General features: G+C 50.3%; 1 protein-coding gene across 1 annotated transcript in view; it reads left to right on the top strand.

Moving 5' to 3' along the window:
• The window catches only part of LOC128473731 (CAP-Gly domain-containing linker protein 2-like), a 46,756-nt gene extending 37,142 nt beyond the window's left edge, over positions 1–9,614 (top strand). The window contains exons 5-6 of the mRNA XM_053455973.1: positions 9,308–9,427; positions 9,498–9,614. Of these exons, the coding sequence (XP_053311948.1) occupies positions 9,308–9,427; positions 9,498–9,614 (237 nt within the window). The remainder of the gene's footprint in view (positions 1–9,307; positions 9,428–9,497) is intronic.
• The last annotated feature ends 7,513 nt before the right edge of the window (positions 9,615–17,127 follow it).

The raw sequence follows: 17,127 nt of genomic DNA, 5'->3' as shown, positions 1-17,127 counted from the left end.
CAGACAAGCAGAGTAAGACACAGGCAATAGTTGACTAGTTAGGAGAACAACTAGAGAACACAGGCAGGCAGAACACAGGAAGAGAAACAGATAGGCGCAGCATAGTGAGTTGGGAGAACAGGCAGAGGTTGCATGCTAGGGGGAACGGCAGTTAGCAACAGATAGCATTAGACTAGTGGGGGAAACGTAAGTTGGAAATAGGCAGGTAGCAAACTGGGGGAGGGTGCAAGACAGAATAAGCAGGCAGCAAACACAGGACCAACAAGCAGTTAGCAGAGTGAAGAAGAAGCAGGCAGCAGACTGGGAGGGGGAAGAAGGAGGTGGCCGTAGACTGGGTTGGAGAACAGTCTGGCGGTAACAGACTGAGGGAATTGGCAGGTAGCAATAGACCAAGAAGGGGTAAGCAAGCAGCATCAGATTTGGGAGGAACAGGCAGGTAGCATACTTGAGCGGAATAGGCATGCGGCATCAGAAATTGCAGAGGAAATGGGAGGTTCCAGCAAAGTGGGAGGAGGAAGATACAAGCTGCAGTAGGAGAACAGACAGAATGGGAATAGGCAGACTGACGTAAACCTAGGTGGGGAACAGGTAGGTGAGGAATAGGCAGGCTGGTTAGGCAGGGACATCATGCAGGGAGGAATAGACAGGCTGCAAACTAGGGGAAACAGACAGCAGAGAAATTGGACTGGGAAGAAGCAGGTGGGCAGCAGAGTGAAGGGGGGAGAAAAGACAGGTGAAAGCAGAGTAGGATTGTGAAGAGACAGGCAGCGGATTGGGGGGGGTGTATCAGACTGGGGTGAACATGGAGGATGGAGCAGGCAGGAACCAGGCTGCAGAGTGAAGGGGGAGAACAGACAGATGCCAGCAGACTGAGAAGGGGAAGAGCCAGGGGATAATTGACTAGTTAGAAGAACAGGCAGACGGTAGTTGAAGGGAAGAAGCAGGCAGTAGTAGAAGGGCAAAAATAGTCAGGCAGGAAAAAACTGAGAAGGGGGTGATAGGCAGGCGACAGCAGATGTGGAAAGGCAATAGGCAGAGAGCAGCAGACTGAGAGTGGATACTGAAGGTCGGAATAGGCAGTCATCAAAATTTTGGGTCTCACAGCAGACTTGGGGGTGAATATGCATGTAGAAAAAGGCAGGCAGCAGATAGAAAAAGAATCAGGCTGGTGGCAAAATAGCGAAGCTTGGAGAATTGTCAAGTGGCTTCATACTAAGGGTGAAAAGGTAGGCAGAAGATTATCATGTCATGAAGGCAGACTAGGGAGACATTCAGGAAAGAATAGGCGGAAAGCAGACAAGGGAGTAAACAGGCAGGCCTGTAACAACAGCCTGTAAGTGGGAAGAGGAAACCAGCAGCCCACGGGGTACGAGAACAGTGTGGGAACAGACTGGGGATGGAAGAGGCTGGCCGCAGTAGACTTGGGGAGGAACAGAAAGGCAATAGCAGATTGAGTAGGAAAATAGACAGGTGACAAAAGAATGGGGGAAAATAAGGCTACAGTAGACATAGGAAACAGGAAGATCTCAGTAAATGGGGGGAAGCGCAGACTGTTACAGACGGGGGGTACATGCAGGCAGACTGAAAAGGGGAGAGCCGACAGTCGTCAGGAAACAGGAGGGAATAGGTAGGACAGAATAGACAGACAGCAGACTGGGAGTATGAAGGCGCAGATAGCAGATTGAGGCAAAGAAGGCAGCAGAATGATGGGTAACATGCAGGAAGAAACAGCCAGACAGCAGACTGAAAGTGAGAAGAGGCAAGCTGTGGTAGACTGGGTAGGAAAGCAATCGGAAAAGACAGGGGAGGAAGGAGAGTGGAAATAGATAGTGGGGTGTAGGTGCAGGTGGCACCAGATTGGGAGTGGGAAGAGGAAAGGGTACAAAAACAGAAAGGTGGCATCAGACAGGTGGCAACATAATTGGGGTGATAGGCAAGGTGCAATAGACCTATGCCAGAAACAGAATGGAGGAATGGGGGGGGGGAACAGGCAAGCAATGGATAGGCAGATGGCAACACACTTGGGAGGGACATGCAGCATGGAAAATGCAGGCTGCAGACTGGGGAGAAACAAGCAGGCAGCAGAGTGAAGGTGGAAGAAAATGCAGGCGGCGGGAACCTGTGAGAGGGAGGAGGCAGGGGGTGGTGGGGTGTTTAGGTAAACAGGCTGGCGGCAACAGACTAAGCAGGAATATCAGTTAGCACTAGACCAAGAGGGAAGATACAAGATAGACAAGTGGCAGCAGACTTTGGGGCACAGGCAGACAGCTAATTGGCATGGGAATAGGCAGATAGCAGATGAAGGGGGCAAGTAGATAGCAGAGTAAAGAGAGGAGAACATACAGGCAACAGAAGACTTGGAAGGGGAACTGTCAGTTGGCAACAGGTGGGAAGGAAACATACTGGAGGGAAAAGGAAGGTGACATTAGACTGGGAAGGGACAGGGAGGCAAGAATAGACTGGGTGGTGATCAGGCAAGCAGCAGACTGGGGGAATGGACAGGGGCTGAAGACTTGGCAGGGGAACAAGAAGGTGCCAGCAGACTGAGGGGGATTAGGCAGGTGCAAGCAGACGTGAAGGGGCATCAGTTTGATAGCAACAGGAAGGCAGATGTGCAGGAATGTGCAGGCAGCAAGCTTAAGTGGGGACATGCAGGATGCAGTTTTGGTGTGGCATGCAAAAAGGAGGGAAACAGACAGCTAGCAGAGTGAAAGGGGGACATCAGGCAAGACTGGGACTGGAGGGGGAAGATGCAACAGCAGAGGGAAGAGGCAGGCAGCAAAAGGGTGGGCAAGAATGTATCAGACTTTGGGGGCGTGTGCAGGGAGGAATACACAGGAAGAAGACATAGTACTAAGCAGGTATGAAGCAGAGTGGAGGGGGGAGAATGGACAGGCAGCAGCAGCCATAGGGTAAACATGCAGGAAGCAATAGTCAAGAAGCAGACAGGGGCTAAACAGCCAGACAACAGACAGAGTTGAAAGAGGCAGGCTGTAGTGGACTGGGTAGGAGAACAATAAAGGAGCAGACCGAGGCAGGAATAGGCCAGCATTAATAGATTATTGGTGGGAGCTGGTGATAGGAAAGTGACAGCTGACTAAGATGAGAAACGGAGGGCAAGAATATGCAGACAACAAGGTTATGGGTTGCAGTAAGGCTACAGGCTGATGGGGGCATGCAGAAAGTAATAGGCAGGCAGCAGACAGGAGGAGAAACATATAGCATTATAGTGAAGCAAGGAGAATAAGCAAGCTGTAGCATAACAGGGGGGAAAATATGCGGCAGGAGTCATAGTCAGACAGCAACAGACTAGGAGACCGGCAGACAACTTGGTAGGCAGCAGCAGACTGGGAAAGGTGGAAGGTGGTAGCAGTAGAAAGGGGGGAGCAGACAGACAGCAGCAAAGTCAGGCAAGGATCAGACACGGGGAACAGACAGATTGCAGTAGACTGGGGAGGGGAACAGGCAGGTAGCTTTAGACTGGGTAGTGGAAAAGGCAGGTGGCAGGAAAGAATAAGCAGGCAGTATACTGGGAGGGGGGAAGAGGCAGGCGGCAGCATGCTGGGTTGGAGAACTGGTCGCCGTCAAAAGTAGGGGGTCAATAAGCAAAATAGATAGGGGACAATAAGCAGGCGTCAGCAGACCGGATGGGATCAGGCAGGGAGAACAGTAATAATAATAAGGCAAGAACAAACTGGGTGCAGGCAGGGTAGCAGTAGGAGATTAAGGGTGTACATCCAGGCAGCAGCAAGCGGTAACCAACTGGGGAAATAGGCAGGAGGCAGCATACTAGGTGGGAAAACGGAAGGTAGGAATTGTCAGACAGCAAACTTGGAAAGGGAAGCAAGCAGCAGACTAGGGAGGGAAATGCAGATAGGCATGCAGTAGACAGGGTGAAGGGGAGAACAAGAAGGCAGCAGCAGACTGGGTTGGTGATCAGTTAGACGGCAGCAGGTGGGGAAACAGGCAGGAGGCAACAGACTGGGAGATAGGGAAACTGCAATAGTCCAAGGTGAAGAGGGGGATAGGCAGGCAGCTGACTAGGAAGCAGAAGTGGGAGCCAGCCGTTAACCGGGCATAAGAACAGTTAGGTGGCATCAGACGGATGACGAGACAGACTAGGGTTAAACAGCCAATCAACAGCAGACTGTGGCTGGGGGAGGAACAGGAAGGTGGGAGCAGACTGGAAGAGTTGAAGATTGGTCAGGCAACTGCAAGTGAGGGAAATCAGGCAGGCAGCATCAGACAAAGATAGGAGGTGGTGGCAGGTAGGAGCAGACTGGGGGAGCAGGCAGGCAGTAACATCCTGGGGGAACTTGGCAGTAGTATGCTATGAGTCACCAGTCAGGCGGTAGCAGAGTGAGGTAGAGAGATGGCAGCAGACAAGGGGCAACAGGCCGGCAGCAGTAGAGTGAGGGCAGGTAGAATGTAGCTGACTAGAGGAGAAACTTGCAGGAAGGAACGGGTAGACAGAACAGTGGTGATCAGGAAGGCAACAGACTGGGAGGGAGGACAGTCAGGCCGACACATTCAGGTATCAAAACACTGAGTGGGGAAAGATAGACGGGAATTGACCGAAGGGGGCAATAAGCAGGCGTCAGCAGACCGGATGGGATCAGGCAGGGAGAACAGTCATAATAATAATAATAAGGCAAGAACAAACTGGATGCAGGCAGGGTAGCAGTAGGAGATTAAGGGTGTACATCCACGCAGCAGCAAGTGGTAACCAACTGGGGAAATAGGCAGGAGGTAGCATACTTGGTGGGAAAACAGAAGGTAGGAATTGTCAGACAGCAAACTTGGAAAGGCAAGCAAGCAGCAGACTAGGGGGGAAATGCAGATAGGCGTGCAGTAGACAGGGTGGGCTGGCAGGAGGCAGCAGAGTGAAGGGGAGAACACGAAGGCAGCAGTAGACTGGGTAGGTGATCAGTTAGACGGCAGCAGGTGGGGGCAACAGACTGGGAGATAGGGAAACTGCAATAGTCCAAGGTGAAGAGGGGGATAGGCAGGTAATTGACTAGGAAGCAGAAGTGGGAGCCAGCCGTTAACTGGGCATAAGAACAGTTAGGTGGCATCATACAGATGACGAGACAGACTAGGGTTAAACAGCCAATCGACAGCAGACTGGGGCTGGGGGAGGAACAGGAAGGTGGGAGCAGACTGGTAGAGTTGAAGATTGGTCAGGCAACTGCAAGTGAGGGAAATCAGGCAGGCAGCATCAGACAAAGATAGGAGGTGGTGGCAGGTAGGAGCAGACTGGGGGAGCAGGCAGGCATTAACATGCTATAAGTCAGCAGGCAGGCGGTAGCAGAGTGAGGTAGAGAGATGGCAGCAGACAAGGGGCAACAGGCCGGCAGCAGCAGAGTGAGGGCAGGTAGAATGCAGCTGACTAGAGGAGAAACTTGCAGGAAGGAACGGGTAGACAGAACAGTGGTGATCAGGAAGGCAACAGACTGGGATGGAGGACAGTCAGGTCGACACATTCAGGCGTCAAAACACTGAGTGGGGAAAGATAGACGGGAATAGACCGAAAGGGGCAATAAGCAGGCACCATCAGAACTAATGGGAACAGGCAGCAACAGAGTTTGGGGAATGGACAGGATGCAACAGACTGAGAGAAGGAACAATCCGACACTAACAGAGTAGGAGAGGTAAAGGAAGGTGAAAATAGAAAGGCAGCAAACTGCATGGGGGGGGCAAGTAGCAGACTAGGGGGAAATATGCAGGTAGGAAAAAGTAGGTGACAGCAGAGTGAAGGGGGAGAACTGGCAGGGATCAACAGACTAGGGAATAGGGACGCTGCAATAGTCCAAGGTTGTGGGGATAGATAAGGGGAGCAGTCGTGGACCAGCAGACTGGGAGAGGGAACAAATGGCAAGAGGCTATGATAGGAAATGGAGAGTAGGAATAGGTAGGCAGCAGAACGGTGAGGGACATGTAGGAAGAAATAGGCACAAGAGTATAAGGAGGTGACTGGAAGGGGGCTGGACATGCAGCAGACTTAAGGAAGGAACAGGTTTGGTGTATAATAACTTTACTGATATTTTGTAATATAATAAAGTAATCATATACATATATATTGTCTTATGTTTTCATTTTGCTTAATATGCTGTCTGAAACAATGTCTGAAAAATGTAGGATGTTGCCTGCAAGTGGGAAATTGTGCCATTTTTGTGGTCCATATAGTGGTAGAGTGGCTATGAATTGTGTGGGCCGATTAACTCTATTAGAGAAGAATGTCTATTTATGGATGGAGAATAAATGTGCGTATGTATCTGTGTGTGATAATGTGAGTATGTTTGAATAGAGGGTAAATCTTTGATGATTTTATTGAAGAAAATGGTATTCAGAAAGCGTAGTTACTGAATATGAAGAGAAAAATGCAAAGTATAAAAGATGGAAAGACATAAGGATGAGGATGGAGTTGGGGACCACTTCTATGGAATGCAGCGCAGTATTCTGCTGTCCACACAACCAAAGTACCGTATTTGCTCGATTATAAGACGAGGTTTTTTCCAGAGAAAATGCTCTGAAAAATACCCCTCGTCTTATAATCGGGGTCGTCTTCTCAGACCCCCCAAAAATGTCTGCTGGGGCCATGCTGCTTACCGGTCGCGAGCAGCGTCTCTTCTGTTAGAAGCAGGAGGACAGGAAGCTTGCAGCGTCCTCACAGAGCTCTATCTCCCCCTCCCTCCTCTGGGGGGGGGCCAGAGAAGTTGCTCTACAGCCGGTCCCCTGCAGAAGTCTTCGAGTGAGAGATCTGCAGTTCAGGTAAGGGGGTGGGGGAGGGTTTTTGGGTAAGTATGTGTGATTAATGTGTGTTTAATGTGTGAAGTATGTGTGATTAATGGAATGAATGAGTATTTAAATGTGTTTGTGTGTGATAGCATGGATGTGTAAGGGGGGTGGGGGTTGTAGCATGGCATAGGGAGGCTGTAATCCCACTACTATCATCCCCAGGTTCCAGCATGTACTGGCTGCCTTGGCTTGATAGGAGTGTGATTGCTGTTAGCAGTTTGATATAGATATATATATATATATATATATATATATATATCTATATCAAACTGCTAACAGCAATCACACTCCTATCAAGCCAAGGCAGCCAGTACATGCTGGGTTAAAAGGCATATCATGGGGCTGAGTGGCATATAGGAGGTTAAAATGCATTTCTGGACCTCCAGAAATGCATTTTAACCCCCTATATGCCACTCAGCCCCATGATATGCCTATATAACTCCAGAAATGCATTTTAACCCCCTATATGCCATTCAGCCCCATGATATGCCTTTTAACCCCCTATATGCCAGAGTGGCATATAGGGGTATAAGGCATATCATGGGGCAGAGTGGCAAATAGGGGGGTATAAAGCATTTCTGGGGGCAGAGTGGCATAACTGGGGGGAGGCAGGTTGGCAAATAAAAGGAAATTTAAAAAATATATTTTTCTCAATCATAGCTTTTATTAAACATGAAAAAATAATTTACATGAATTAATATTTACTGGTAAAACTTTTTTCCTATAGGGTCGTCTTATATTCAGGCTTTTTGTTTTTTTCCTAAATTAATATTTTGATTTTGGGGGGTCGTCTTATAATCGGGGTCGTCTTATAATCGAGCAAATACGGTAATATGCTGTGATAGGCATGTCTCCCCAGTCAGACAGAAGAGAGTAAGAAGGAAATGTATTTTTGGCACCGAGTTATCAAGTCCAAGCTGTAGTATTTAATGATTCCCATCTGTCGCTATTACGCTGGTCTCTTGGGGAGGTCCTCACCGCAGAATTTCTTCTGCCCAAGCTACTGCTGCTGAGAGAGGAGCTCTCGGCAACACTAGTCCAGGACTTAGATGATCCCAACAGTGAGATACCTCCCGCCAGCTGGAGATAGGCTCTGAGCAAGTGCATCAAGGCGCAGAAAGCAGCAGGTGAGTAGAACAGGATGGCCGAGTCTTAACACAAAGCAGGTAGTCAGACGAGCCAGGGGTCAGGTACACAGTACAGGTAATCAGACGAGCCAGGGGTCAGGTAAACTAAGCGGGTAGTCAGACGAGCCGGGTCGGTAAACAGGAGTTACAGGCAAGCAAGGGTCGGTAAACAGGAGTCTCAGGCAAGCAAGGGTCAAAAACTATAAGGAACAGCAAGAGCAGCAATACCATAACAGTAAGGACCACAACAGGGTGCCTGTGAGAAGCACAACCGGCTTTTTAAATCCGGTGCCAGTTCACAAGCCCCCCCCAGACAATAACAAAAACCACGCCCCCCGGCCGTCCATCAATTCCCCAGCAGCACGCAGCGTGCCAGAGAGGCAGACCCTTCCTAGGATGACGATCTGGGGAACAGACCGATTCCCCAGATCGTTGTGTATCTCGGGTGGAGGGTTGTCCGCTGCCCGGGGAGATGGTTTCCTGAGACCCGCGGCCAACCCTCCTCCCCCTAGTAACACATGTGCCGCGGGTGGAGGACCGGTCGTGAACCGCGGCCGGTCCTCCTCCCGGCGGCAACGGGAGCCGGAGGAGTGACACCATCATTCTGTCTAGTAGACATGTGCATGGCAAGCAGAATTCAGATTAAATTCAGATTACCTTTTCATTTTTATTTTGCCCCATTGCTTTTGAGCAACAAATTTAATTTCCCAACCCTTTAATTTGGATAAAATTCTGAGAGTTTTTTCAACAAAATTCAGGGGGAGTTTCAAGGTGGGAGGTCCCTGCACTGATCTTTAACTTACAAGAGCAGCATCTCAAGGTTTAAAAAGAAATCCAGAGTAGATTTTGCATTGTAGGACCACCAACAGCATTACTGCTCCAATAGATACACACTGTCACGACCACGAACACCAAGGCACTCACCACAGAAGTTCTTCTGCTCCGAAGCCCACACCAAGGGAGACCCTTAGTGACAGGGAGTGGAGACTGGGATGATTCCAACAGTGAGGAGGCCAGATGCAGGTGGATAAATTAAGGGCCGAGTTGGAGTGCAAGGTGTAGGAGCCCCGACAGCAGGAACCAGAAGACAAATGTAACAGAGCCGGGGTTAACTCAGGTAACGTACTCAGGATAGCCGGGTCGGTAACAGAGCGGGTAATCAGACGAGCCAAGTTGGTAACAGAGCGGGTAATCAGACAAGGCAAAAAACTGGTAACCAGGATAAGCAGGAGAAGGTACAGAAGCGCTAGGCAAAGAATCGTCAGGCAGGCAGAGGTCAAAAACTAAAGTAACGAGCAGTAGCAATAACTCTGAATACATAGACCACAACAGGGTACAGACTAAAGCATTTCCTGGGTTTTTAAATCTGGCGCCCTTACAAGCTTCGCCCCCTGGACCTCATCAACGCAGTTCTGAGCAGTCGCCCAGAACTCCGCCTCCGGACCCGTCCAGACGCGCCCCTATTGATACAGACAGGAGGAACGCCGCTGGACCGGGAGCGGGTAAGTACAGAATACTGGGGATCAATCCTCCGTCGGGCATCATGTCCCCAGACACCGCCTTGAAACCTAGATGCCGGTGATTGGGGACCTGACCGTCCGCATCAAGGGAGACATCCGTCACCCCCCGGTAACGGCTGCTCGCGAACGGTCCTCTGCCCGCGAGCACCCGACACCGAGGGAGAGATAGTGACACATACATCCAGCAGAATGCTGAATTTCTCCAAAAGAAAGGCAGGCCATTGGTACTGGACAGAATTTCCCCAGGATTCAGAATGTAAAATAATTAATCCTACCTCCAGAACAAGGAAGGTGATAGATGAGCAGCAGCTGAGCTTGGCTAGTCAGCTTTCTGATACCAATTTATTAAAGGGTCACCACTTTAGGGCGCTGGTCTGGCTTTGGGATGGTTAGGTGGTGTGACGGACCGACCAGGGACCTCAGATTGTCCCTCTCGCCAAGAGCGACTTCTCCCTTCAGGACAATAATTCCCCGCAATCCGTAGGCAATATCCCCAAGCAAAGTAAAGGCATATCGCTAATCAGTACCCAAATAACCAGGCAAGACAAGTCTTTAGGTACAACAAAAGGAATAACTGATTTATTTTAGACACAGGCGGACGGATATATCCAGCAAAACACACATTAACATAAAACAAGATACTGGGATACAAACCGCCCCCATAATCTGCCTCCCAGAGACAACAGAGGCAGTAAAGGGATTAACAATACAAAAGGACACCAGCACCACCAAATCTGGGAGATACACACATTATCTTTATTAGATTATCTCTCAGACCTTAGTGTGTCTTGTGCAAACTTTTACAAAATAAGGTATTAATATACGTTTCTATTAATAACACATTAAAGAGTTTCATGTCACTGGATAACATTAACGGAGGGGACTTTGGAAATCAGGGCAACAATAGCGGAGGGGTAGGGTGACTTTAGGAACCGTCACAGGTGGTACTTACCAAAGAATGAAGGGCCTTTGCCCATATCGCTGCTGCTCCAGTGGATCTAGCACTGATGCTGCAAGGGTTTGGGTATCAGTGGTACTAATGCTGCTGCTTGCACTTTCCACGTCCAGCCTCTGCATTTCTCTGCGTCATTTCCCTTTTGTGCTGCATCCCACATACCCTACAGATAAGCAAGCCCCTCCAAGTTTTAAAATTGTTTTTTAGGGACCAACTGGAGGGGTTCTTACCTGCCAACACTTTCTATATTATCTATGCTAACTTGCCCTTAACTCTTGGGTCACAAATCATGCCCATTTAAGGCTCATTTAAACCTGATCTGATCAGTGTTTTAACATCCTGGTGTAATCTGTCACCCTGTTCTGCTCTGAGGACATGGAGTGAAGATGGCTCCAGGGCCCCGGCGTTCTGAGGGGTCCTGCATTATTTACTCCAGCCCTCTGGGTTCCGATGGGCCCATACATCTTATCTGTCTGACGAAGTAATGTCATTAATGGGCACGCAGCACAATGAGGGAGCACAGCACAGTGAGGGGGCTACAGACCACAAGAAACATACAGGAGGGTCCTCCACAAACAAGTAGAGGATGCAGTAGATACTGTGTATGTAAATATATGTGAAAAAAGGAGAAATGAGATAGCAGAAAAGGTGAGGAAAAGACAGTAAATGTGGTACAAAGAAGACATAGGGCAAAACAAAGAATAGAACAAAAGTAAAAAAAAATGAGAAAATAGAACAGAAGGAAGAAGACTGCAAGAGGCTGAACGCAGAGGAAAGGGAGCTTGCTAAATGTAGGTGATACAGATTACAGATTCCTGTGTAATTACTCCAGAGATCAAAGGTCCTTAAACTTGCCTCAGTCCTGACGTAAATGATGCTGGCGTATACCTCTTCCCCTCCATATGTACATATGTTTCCTTTAAATAAAATGGAGGAAAAGAAGGGAACTGTATCCCAGAACACGCTGAACAAAATAACAAGCTATCCTGGGAAAAAGGTATCCACTCCTCAAGGTAGGGTATTCTATTTTTCTTTTTTTACATATGCTGTATATATAGTCTTTGGTTCCTTCTAGAGGGGCTTGTCTGTGGCAGTCCTGCATCTGTGACCCTTTGAATAGGTATGTGTAACGGGTTCACCAAGAGAGCTGTAGTAACTCCCAGAGATCACCCACATGTATCCTCTTGTTGTCCCCGAAATCACTTCCAGCACCAAACAGCATGCACACCTTGGAACCCTGCTATGTGTACCCAATAAGTAGACACAACTACCTTGAATTGAGTACAGCAGGAATGAACAGTTTATTGTTGTAAAACATGGATTTATATAGCCACAGAACTTCATTAACATAAATTAACATTGATAAACAGGTACATGTAGACAACCCAACTGTAACGGGTTCACCAAGAGAGCTGTAGTAACTCCCAGAGATCACCCACATGTATCCTCCTGTTGTCCCCGGAATCACTTCCAGCACCAGTCAGCATGCGCACCTTGGAACCCTGCTATGTGTACCCAATAAGTAGAGACAACTACCTTGAACTAAGTACAGCAGGAATGAACAGTTTATTGTAGTAAAACATAGACTCATATAGCCACAGAACTTCATTAACATAAATTAACAGATACATGTATTCAACCCAACCTTTAATCCCCAATCAGCAATCCTATTGATGGGATTAGTTTATGCAATGGGGTTCCTGCCTCTTTGGCAGCCAGGCTGGAGCCATCTCTGAGTACCTTGGGACCCTGTATGACAGGTCATTCTGTCACACATCTTCCCTTTTAAAAAGAAGACTGAACTGGGGCCAGATCCCAACCGGGTCTGCAACCAGTTCAGTCGGGGAGCACAGCTCCGTCGCTCCTAGAGTTGTGGATGCATGGGGTTGGCAAAAGGCACCTGTCCCACTAACCCGTACCGGGGTGCACTCAATGACTGGGGAGTCTGGGTCCCAGACGAGGACAACAGTCCCACTCGCCATGGCAGGGAGGCAGGGTCCATAATCTGTGGGTAGCAGGCCTGCTTTCAGTCCTCTCCAGGGGCCCCAGTGATGGACCATTCCGTCACACACTCCATCACATATCTCCTTTTTTCTGGGGGAGACTGACGTCTGATAAGACCCCACACGGTTTGACTCCGAAGTCAGTCTGTAACCACCACTGCCAGCCACAAATCGGTACTCCCCAAAACAATTTAACAAAAGAGCATTACTCACCCAGCCGCACTCTGCTTCTCCCAAACAACGTAACTGCCGCTGGGAAGAAGGGCCAAATGTGCCTTCTCCCTGGAGTTCTCTCAGCCGCTGGGGAGGAAACAGAGAGGCTGGGGTCCCTTCCATATGGGGTTCTGGGCTGACTGCCCGGCACCTCTAGGGACTGCAGGTGGCAACCGTAGTCCAATCCACCTGCATGGTACAAATGTTTGCATGATCCACTGCGAGGGGAGGGAAGCCACATGCATCCCCTCCTGTATACTCCATCTGCTGATGAGAGATGTCGATCTGCCTCTCCCCCATTGCCAACACTTCTGCTGGGGATACAGGATCCATAGAAAACACTGCCTCTGGGCAACATTGCGGGGGTAAAGCCAATGGAGCTGGGGTCACAGAGAGGAGCGGGCAGAGGCCAGCGGCACTTCAGCTGCATTTGTAAAATCCAGGGGCACCACCAACTCTGTGGCTGCCTGACCAGATCCTCCTTGGTTGCTGCGGTCAGGCTTGGGAACAAGTGGAAGGGGTGGGCAGAGGCCAGCAGTGCTCTGCCTCGATGCCAGCAGTTCAGCTGGGGGATCTGGCTGGGACATGCAGGGGAGGTTTCGGTCAGTTTCCGGGCCATATTGCGGGGAATAGGGCAAAGTGTCTGGGGTGAGAGAAGGGAGTGGGCAGGGGCCAATTGCGCTCTGCTCGGCTGTTTGTGCTTCTGGTAGGGGCACAATACTCACAGGATCCACTGGGGCACACTGCTGAGCACGGTCAAAGAGTTCTTGGTAGGCCTGCTCCAGGTTCCATTCCTGGTAAACCAAATAATCGAAATCAGCCCACAAGTCGGACAGGTAACAGGGCACATCTGCGAGAATCCCTTCCCTGAACTCCCGGATCTCCTCGTACCGATATTTCGATGGGCTCCCAAATTCTCGGTCCTCCTGTAGGTTTCCATTTTCAATCCTGGGCCACCAAAGTCATCGCCCTCTGGCATGTAGTCATCCTTCAGCTCTGGACACCACTGCACGGCCTGCCAATACAGGGCCCGGTATCCACAGTCATTTCAAGTGGAAGCAACTTCTCCAACCCAGCCACTAAGTCCTCTTGGGGCTGTTCTCCCAGGTACTGCATTCGCCAATCTAGTTGAAGCACGTACCATTCCTTGGAGGATGGAAGGACTATTCCTCGGACACCCTGGTCCACTCTGAGAGCCTCCATCCAGGCATTTATGTAACTCATGACTCTGCTGCGCACCAACACGTCCTGTTGTGCTGGAACCATCTTTAGCTTGCTGCTGGTATACCCGATGGTACTCCGCTGGGACGTTTGCAAGGAGGTTCAAGCCGCTGCCGCCAATGTAACGGGTTCACCAAGAGAGCTGTAGTAACTCCCAAAGATCACCCACATGTATCCTCCTGTTGTCCCCGAAATCACTTCCAGTACCAGTCAGCATGCACACCTTGGAACCCTGCTATGTACATGTACCCAATAAGTAGACACAACTAGGGCTGAAACAACTAATCGATAAAAATCGATAATTAAAATCGTTGACAACGATTTTCATTATCGATTAGTCGAATCGATTTTTATCGATTATAAAAAGAGCAAATGCTCTGAAAAACTCCTCTCCTAATATAATCCGACCTTAAACAGAGATCGGATTATAACACTAGAATCCAGACCTGGATTCCCCTCACTGTCGGCCGGTGGATGTCCGTGCGATACGCACAGACAACTTCCGTCTCTCCCCTCCACTTCCATACACCCCTCTGACTCCTTCCCCCTCCCATACACCACTCTGCCTCTCTCCCGGCTCCCTGGTGTTTTGTGAACCTCCGTTGCAGACAGGCACTTTCACTGCAGCTTCATAGAAGCCTCAGCGTAAGTGAAGGTGAGTAACGGAGGCTGTCTGTGCACATCACGCAGACTCCCACCAGCTGACAGAGAATTGAGGTCTCCTGCAGAGGATCATCCTCTCTGTGAGCTGGTGGGTGTCTGCGCAATGCGCACAGACAGCCTCCGTTAATGCCCTTCACTTACTCTGAGGCTTCTATGAGGCTGCAGTGAAAGTGCCTGTCAGCAACGGAGGTTCACAAAACACCAGGGAGTCGGGAGAGAGGCAGAGTGGTGTATAAGAGGGGGGAGGAGTCAGAGGGGTGTATGGGAGCCAAGCTTCCATACACCACTCTGGCTCCTCCCCCTCCCATACACCACTCTGCCTCTCTACCCGGCTCCCTGGTGTCTTGTGAACCTCCGTTGCTGACAGGAGGCAGAGTGGTGTATGGGAGGGGGCAGAGTGGCGTATGGGAGGGGGAGGAGGCAGAGTGGCGTATGGGAGGGGGAGGAGGCAGAGTGGTGTATGGGAGGGGGGAGGAGGTAAAGTGGTGTATGGGAGGGGGAGGAGGCAGAGTGGTGTATAGGAGAGGGGAAGAGGCAAAGTGGTGTATGGGAGGGTGAGGAGCCAGAGTGGTGTATGGGAAGGGGAGGAGACAAAGTGGTTATGGGAGGGGGAGGAGGCAGAGTGGAGTATGAGAGGGGGAGAAGGCAGAGTGGTGTATGGGAGGGGGGAGGAGGCAGAGTGGTATATGGGAGGGAGAGGAGGCAGAGTGGTGTATGGGAGGGGGAGGAGGCAGAGTGATGAATGAGAGGGGGGGAGGAGGCAGAGTGGTGTATGGGAGGGGGAGGAGGCAGAGTGGTGTATGGGAGGGGGGAGGAGGCAGAGTGGTGTATGGGTGGTATTATTAATTTCACGATAGCAGAGTGGTGTATGGGGGTGTAATGAATTTCAGGGAGGCAGAATGGCATATCTGGGGGAGTTAGAGTGGTGTATAGGGGGAGGTAGAGTGGTGTATGGGGGGGTATAATAAATTTCAGAGTGGCATATCTGGGGGAGGCAGAGTGGTGAATCAGGGAGTATAATGAATTTCAGGGTGGTGCATGGCATTTATGGGGGTCGGAGTGGCATATCAGGGTGCACAGTGGCATATAGGGAGGTATAAGGCATAAATGGGGGCAAGTGGCATATTGGAAGTTATAAGACATATAAGGCATATCAATATTAGGCATATCAGGGGGGCATAAGACGTATCTGGGGGTAAAAGGCATATTGGGCGCTCATTTGCATATCACTGGCATATAACGAGTATAAGGCATATCGGGGGCACAGTGGCATATCAGGGGGCACAGTGGAATCTGGCACATAGGAGGTATAAGGCATATATGGGGGCAGAGTGGCAAGCTGGGGGTCAGTTGTGCATAACTGAGGGCAGTTTGGTAAATAAAAGAAAATATAAATAAGGCTTTTTTTGTCATAGTTTTTATTAAATATGAAAAATAGTTAACATATTGTCACGTACAAGTAATAGGAGGCACCGTGGTCAGGTTGGACTCCAGGACAGAACAGTTCATACGAGCCGAGGTCTGGATTCCGGAGAGCAGGATAATCGATAAACGGAGCCGAGGTCAGGATTCAGGAGATGGGGATAAACAATAAACGAGCCGAGGTCAGGATACAGTAAAACAACGTAGTCAGGCAAGCCGAGGTCAAACACAGGAATCAGGAAGGTAAACGCTATCTGGGCACTAGCACAAGGCATAGATGACCATCAGAAGGCAAGGTGTAGCTGGTCTGAGAGGTTTAAATGGGGAACCGCGGAGGAAGTCCGAATCTCCCATCAACCCATCATGACATCACTTCCGGTGTCCGGGAATCTCAACCATTTTGAGTGTGGCGTAGCCTCCCTTCATAAAGCCCTGCAGTTAGGGAGTTCGCCACTAGAGGGCGGAAGCAGGACACCACTTCAGAGGATGACAGCGGAAGTGACCGTGCGGTGGAGGGGGGTCTCCCTCTCCTTCCTGGCGGCTGCTGCGGAGGTGGCCGTGCGGTGGAGGGGGGTCTCCCTCTCCTTCGTGGCGGCTGCTGTGGAGGTGGCCGTGCAGTGGAGGGGGGTCTCCCTCTCCTGCGCGGCGTCTGTTGCGGCAGCGTGGGAACCGGGGACAGGTGAGTAACAGTACCCCCCCTCAAAAGGACGCCCTCAGGGCGACCACTAGGACGAGAAGGATGTCTTGCGTGGAACGCACGTATCAATCGTGGTACCGAAAGCCGTGCCGCTGGTACCCAGGAACGCTCCTCGGGACCGAGACCTCTCCACTGTACAAGGTATTGCAGACTGCCTTGTTGCCGCCGGGAATCGAGAATGACCTGGGGGGTACGTCCCTCCAAACCCCTCCTGGAAGTCTCAGCTGTAGAGTGTTCGCCTCGGGTAAACTGATTGCAGACCAGAGGTTTCAGCAAGGAGGTGTGAAATACCCGAGGAATACGAAGTGTTCTGGGTAGCGAGAGTTCGTACGCCACCGGATTAATCCGACGCAGAACCGGAAAGGGCCCAATAAATCGCGGAGCCAGTTTCATAGAAGGAACCCGGAGTCTCAGGAACCGTGTAGACAACCAAACCCTATCGCCAGGCTGATACGAGGGATTGGGAGGCCGCTTCCTATTGGCCTGACTTTGCTGGAGCTGAGCAGCA

The sequence above is a fragment of the Spea bombifrons genome, chromosome 2, assembly GCF_027358695.1.
Source record: "Spea bombifrons isolate aSpeBom1 chromosome 2, aSpeBom1.2.pri, whole genome shotgun sequence".
NCBI classification, from domain to species: domain Eukaryota; kingdom Metazoa; phylum Chordata; class Amphibia; order Anura; family Pelobatidae; genus Spea; species Spea bombifrons.
Note: the sequence above shows the minus strand (reverse complement) of the source record. Positions and strands in the feature narration are given on the sequence as shown.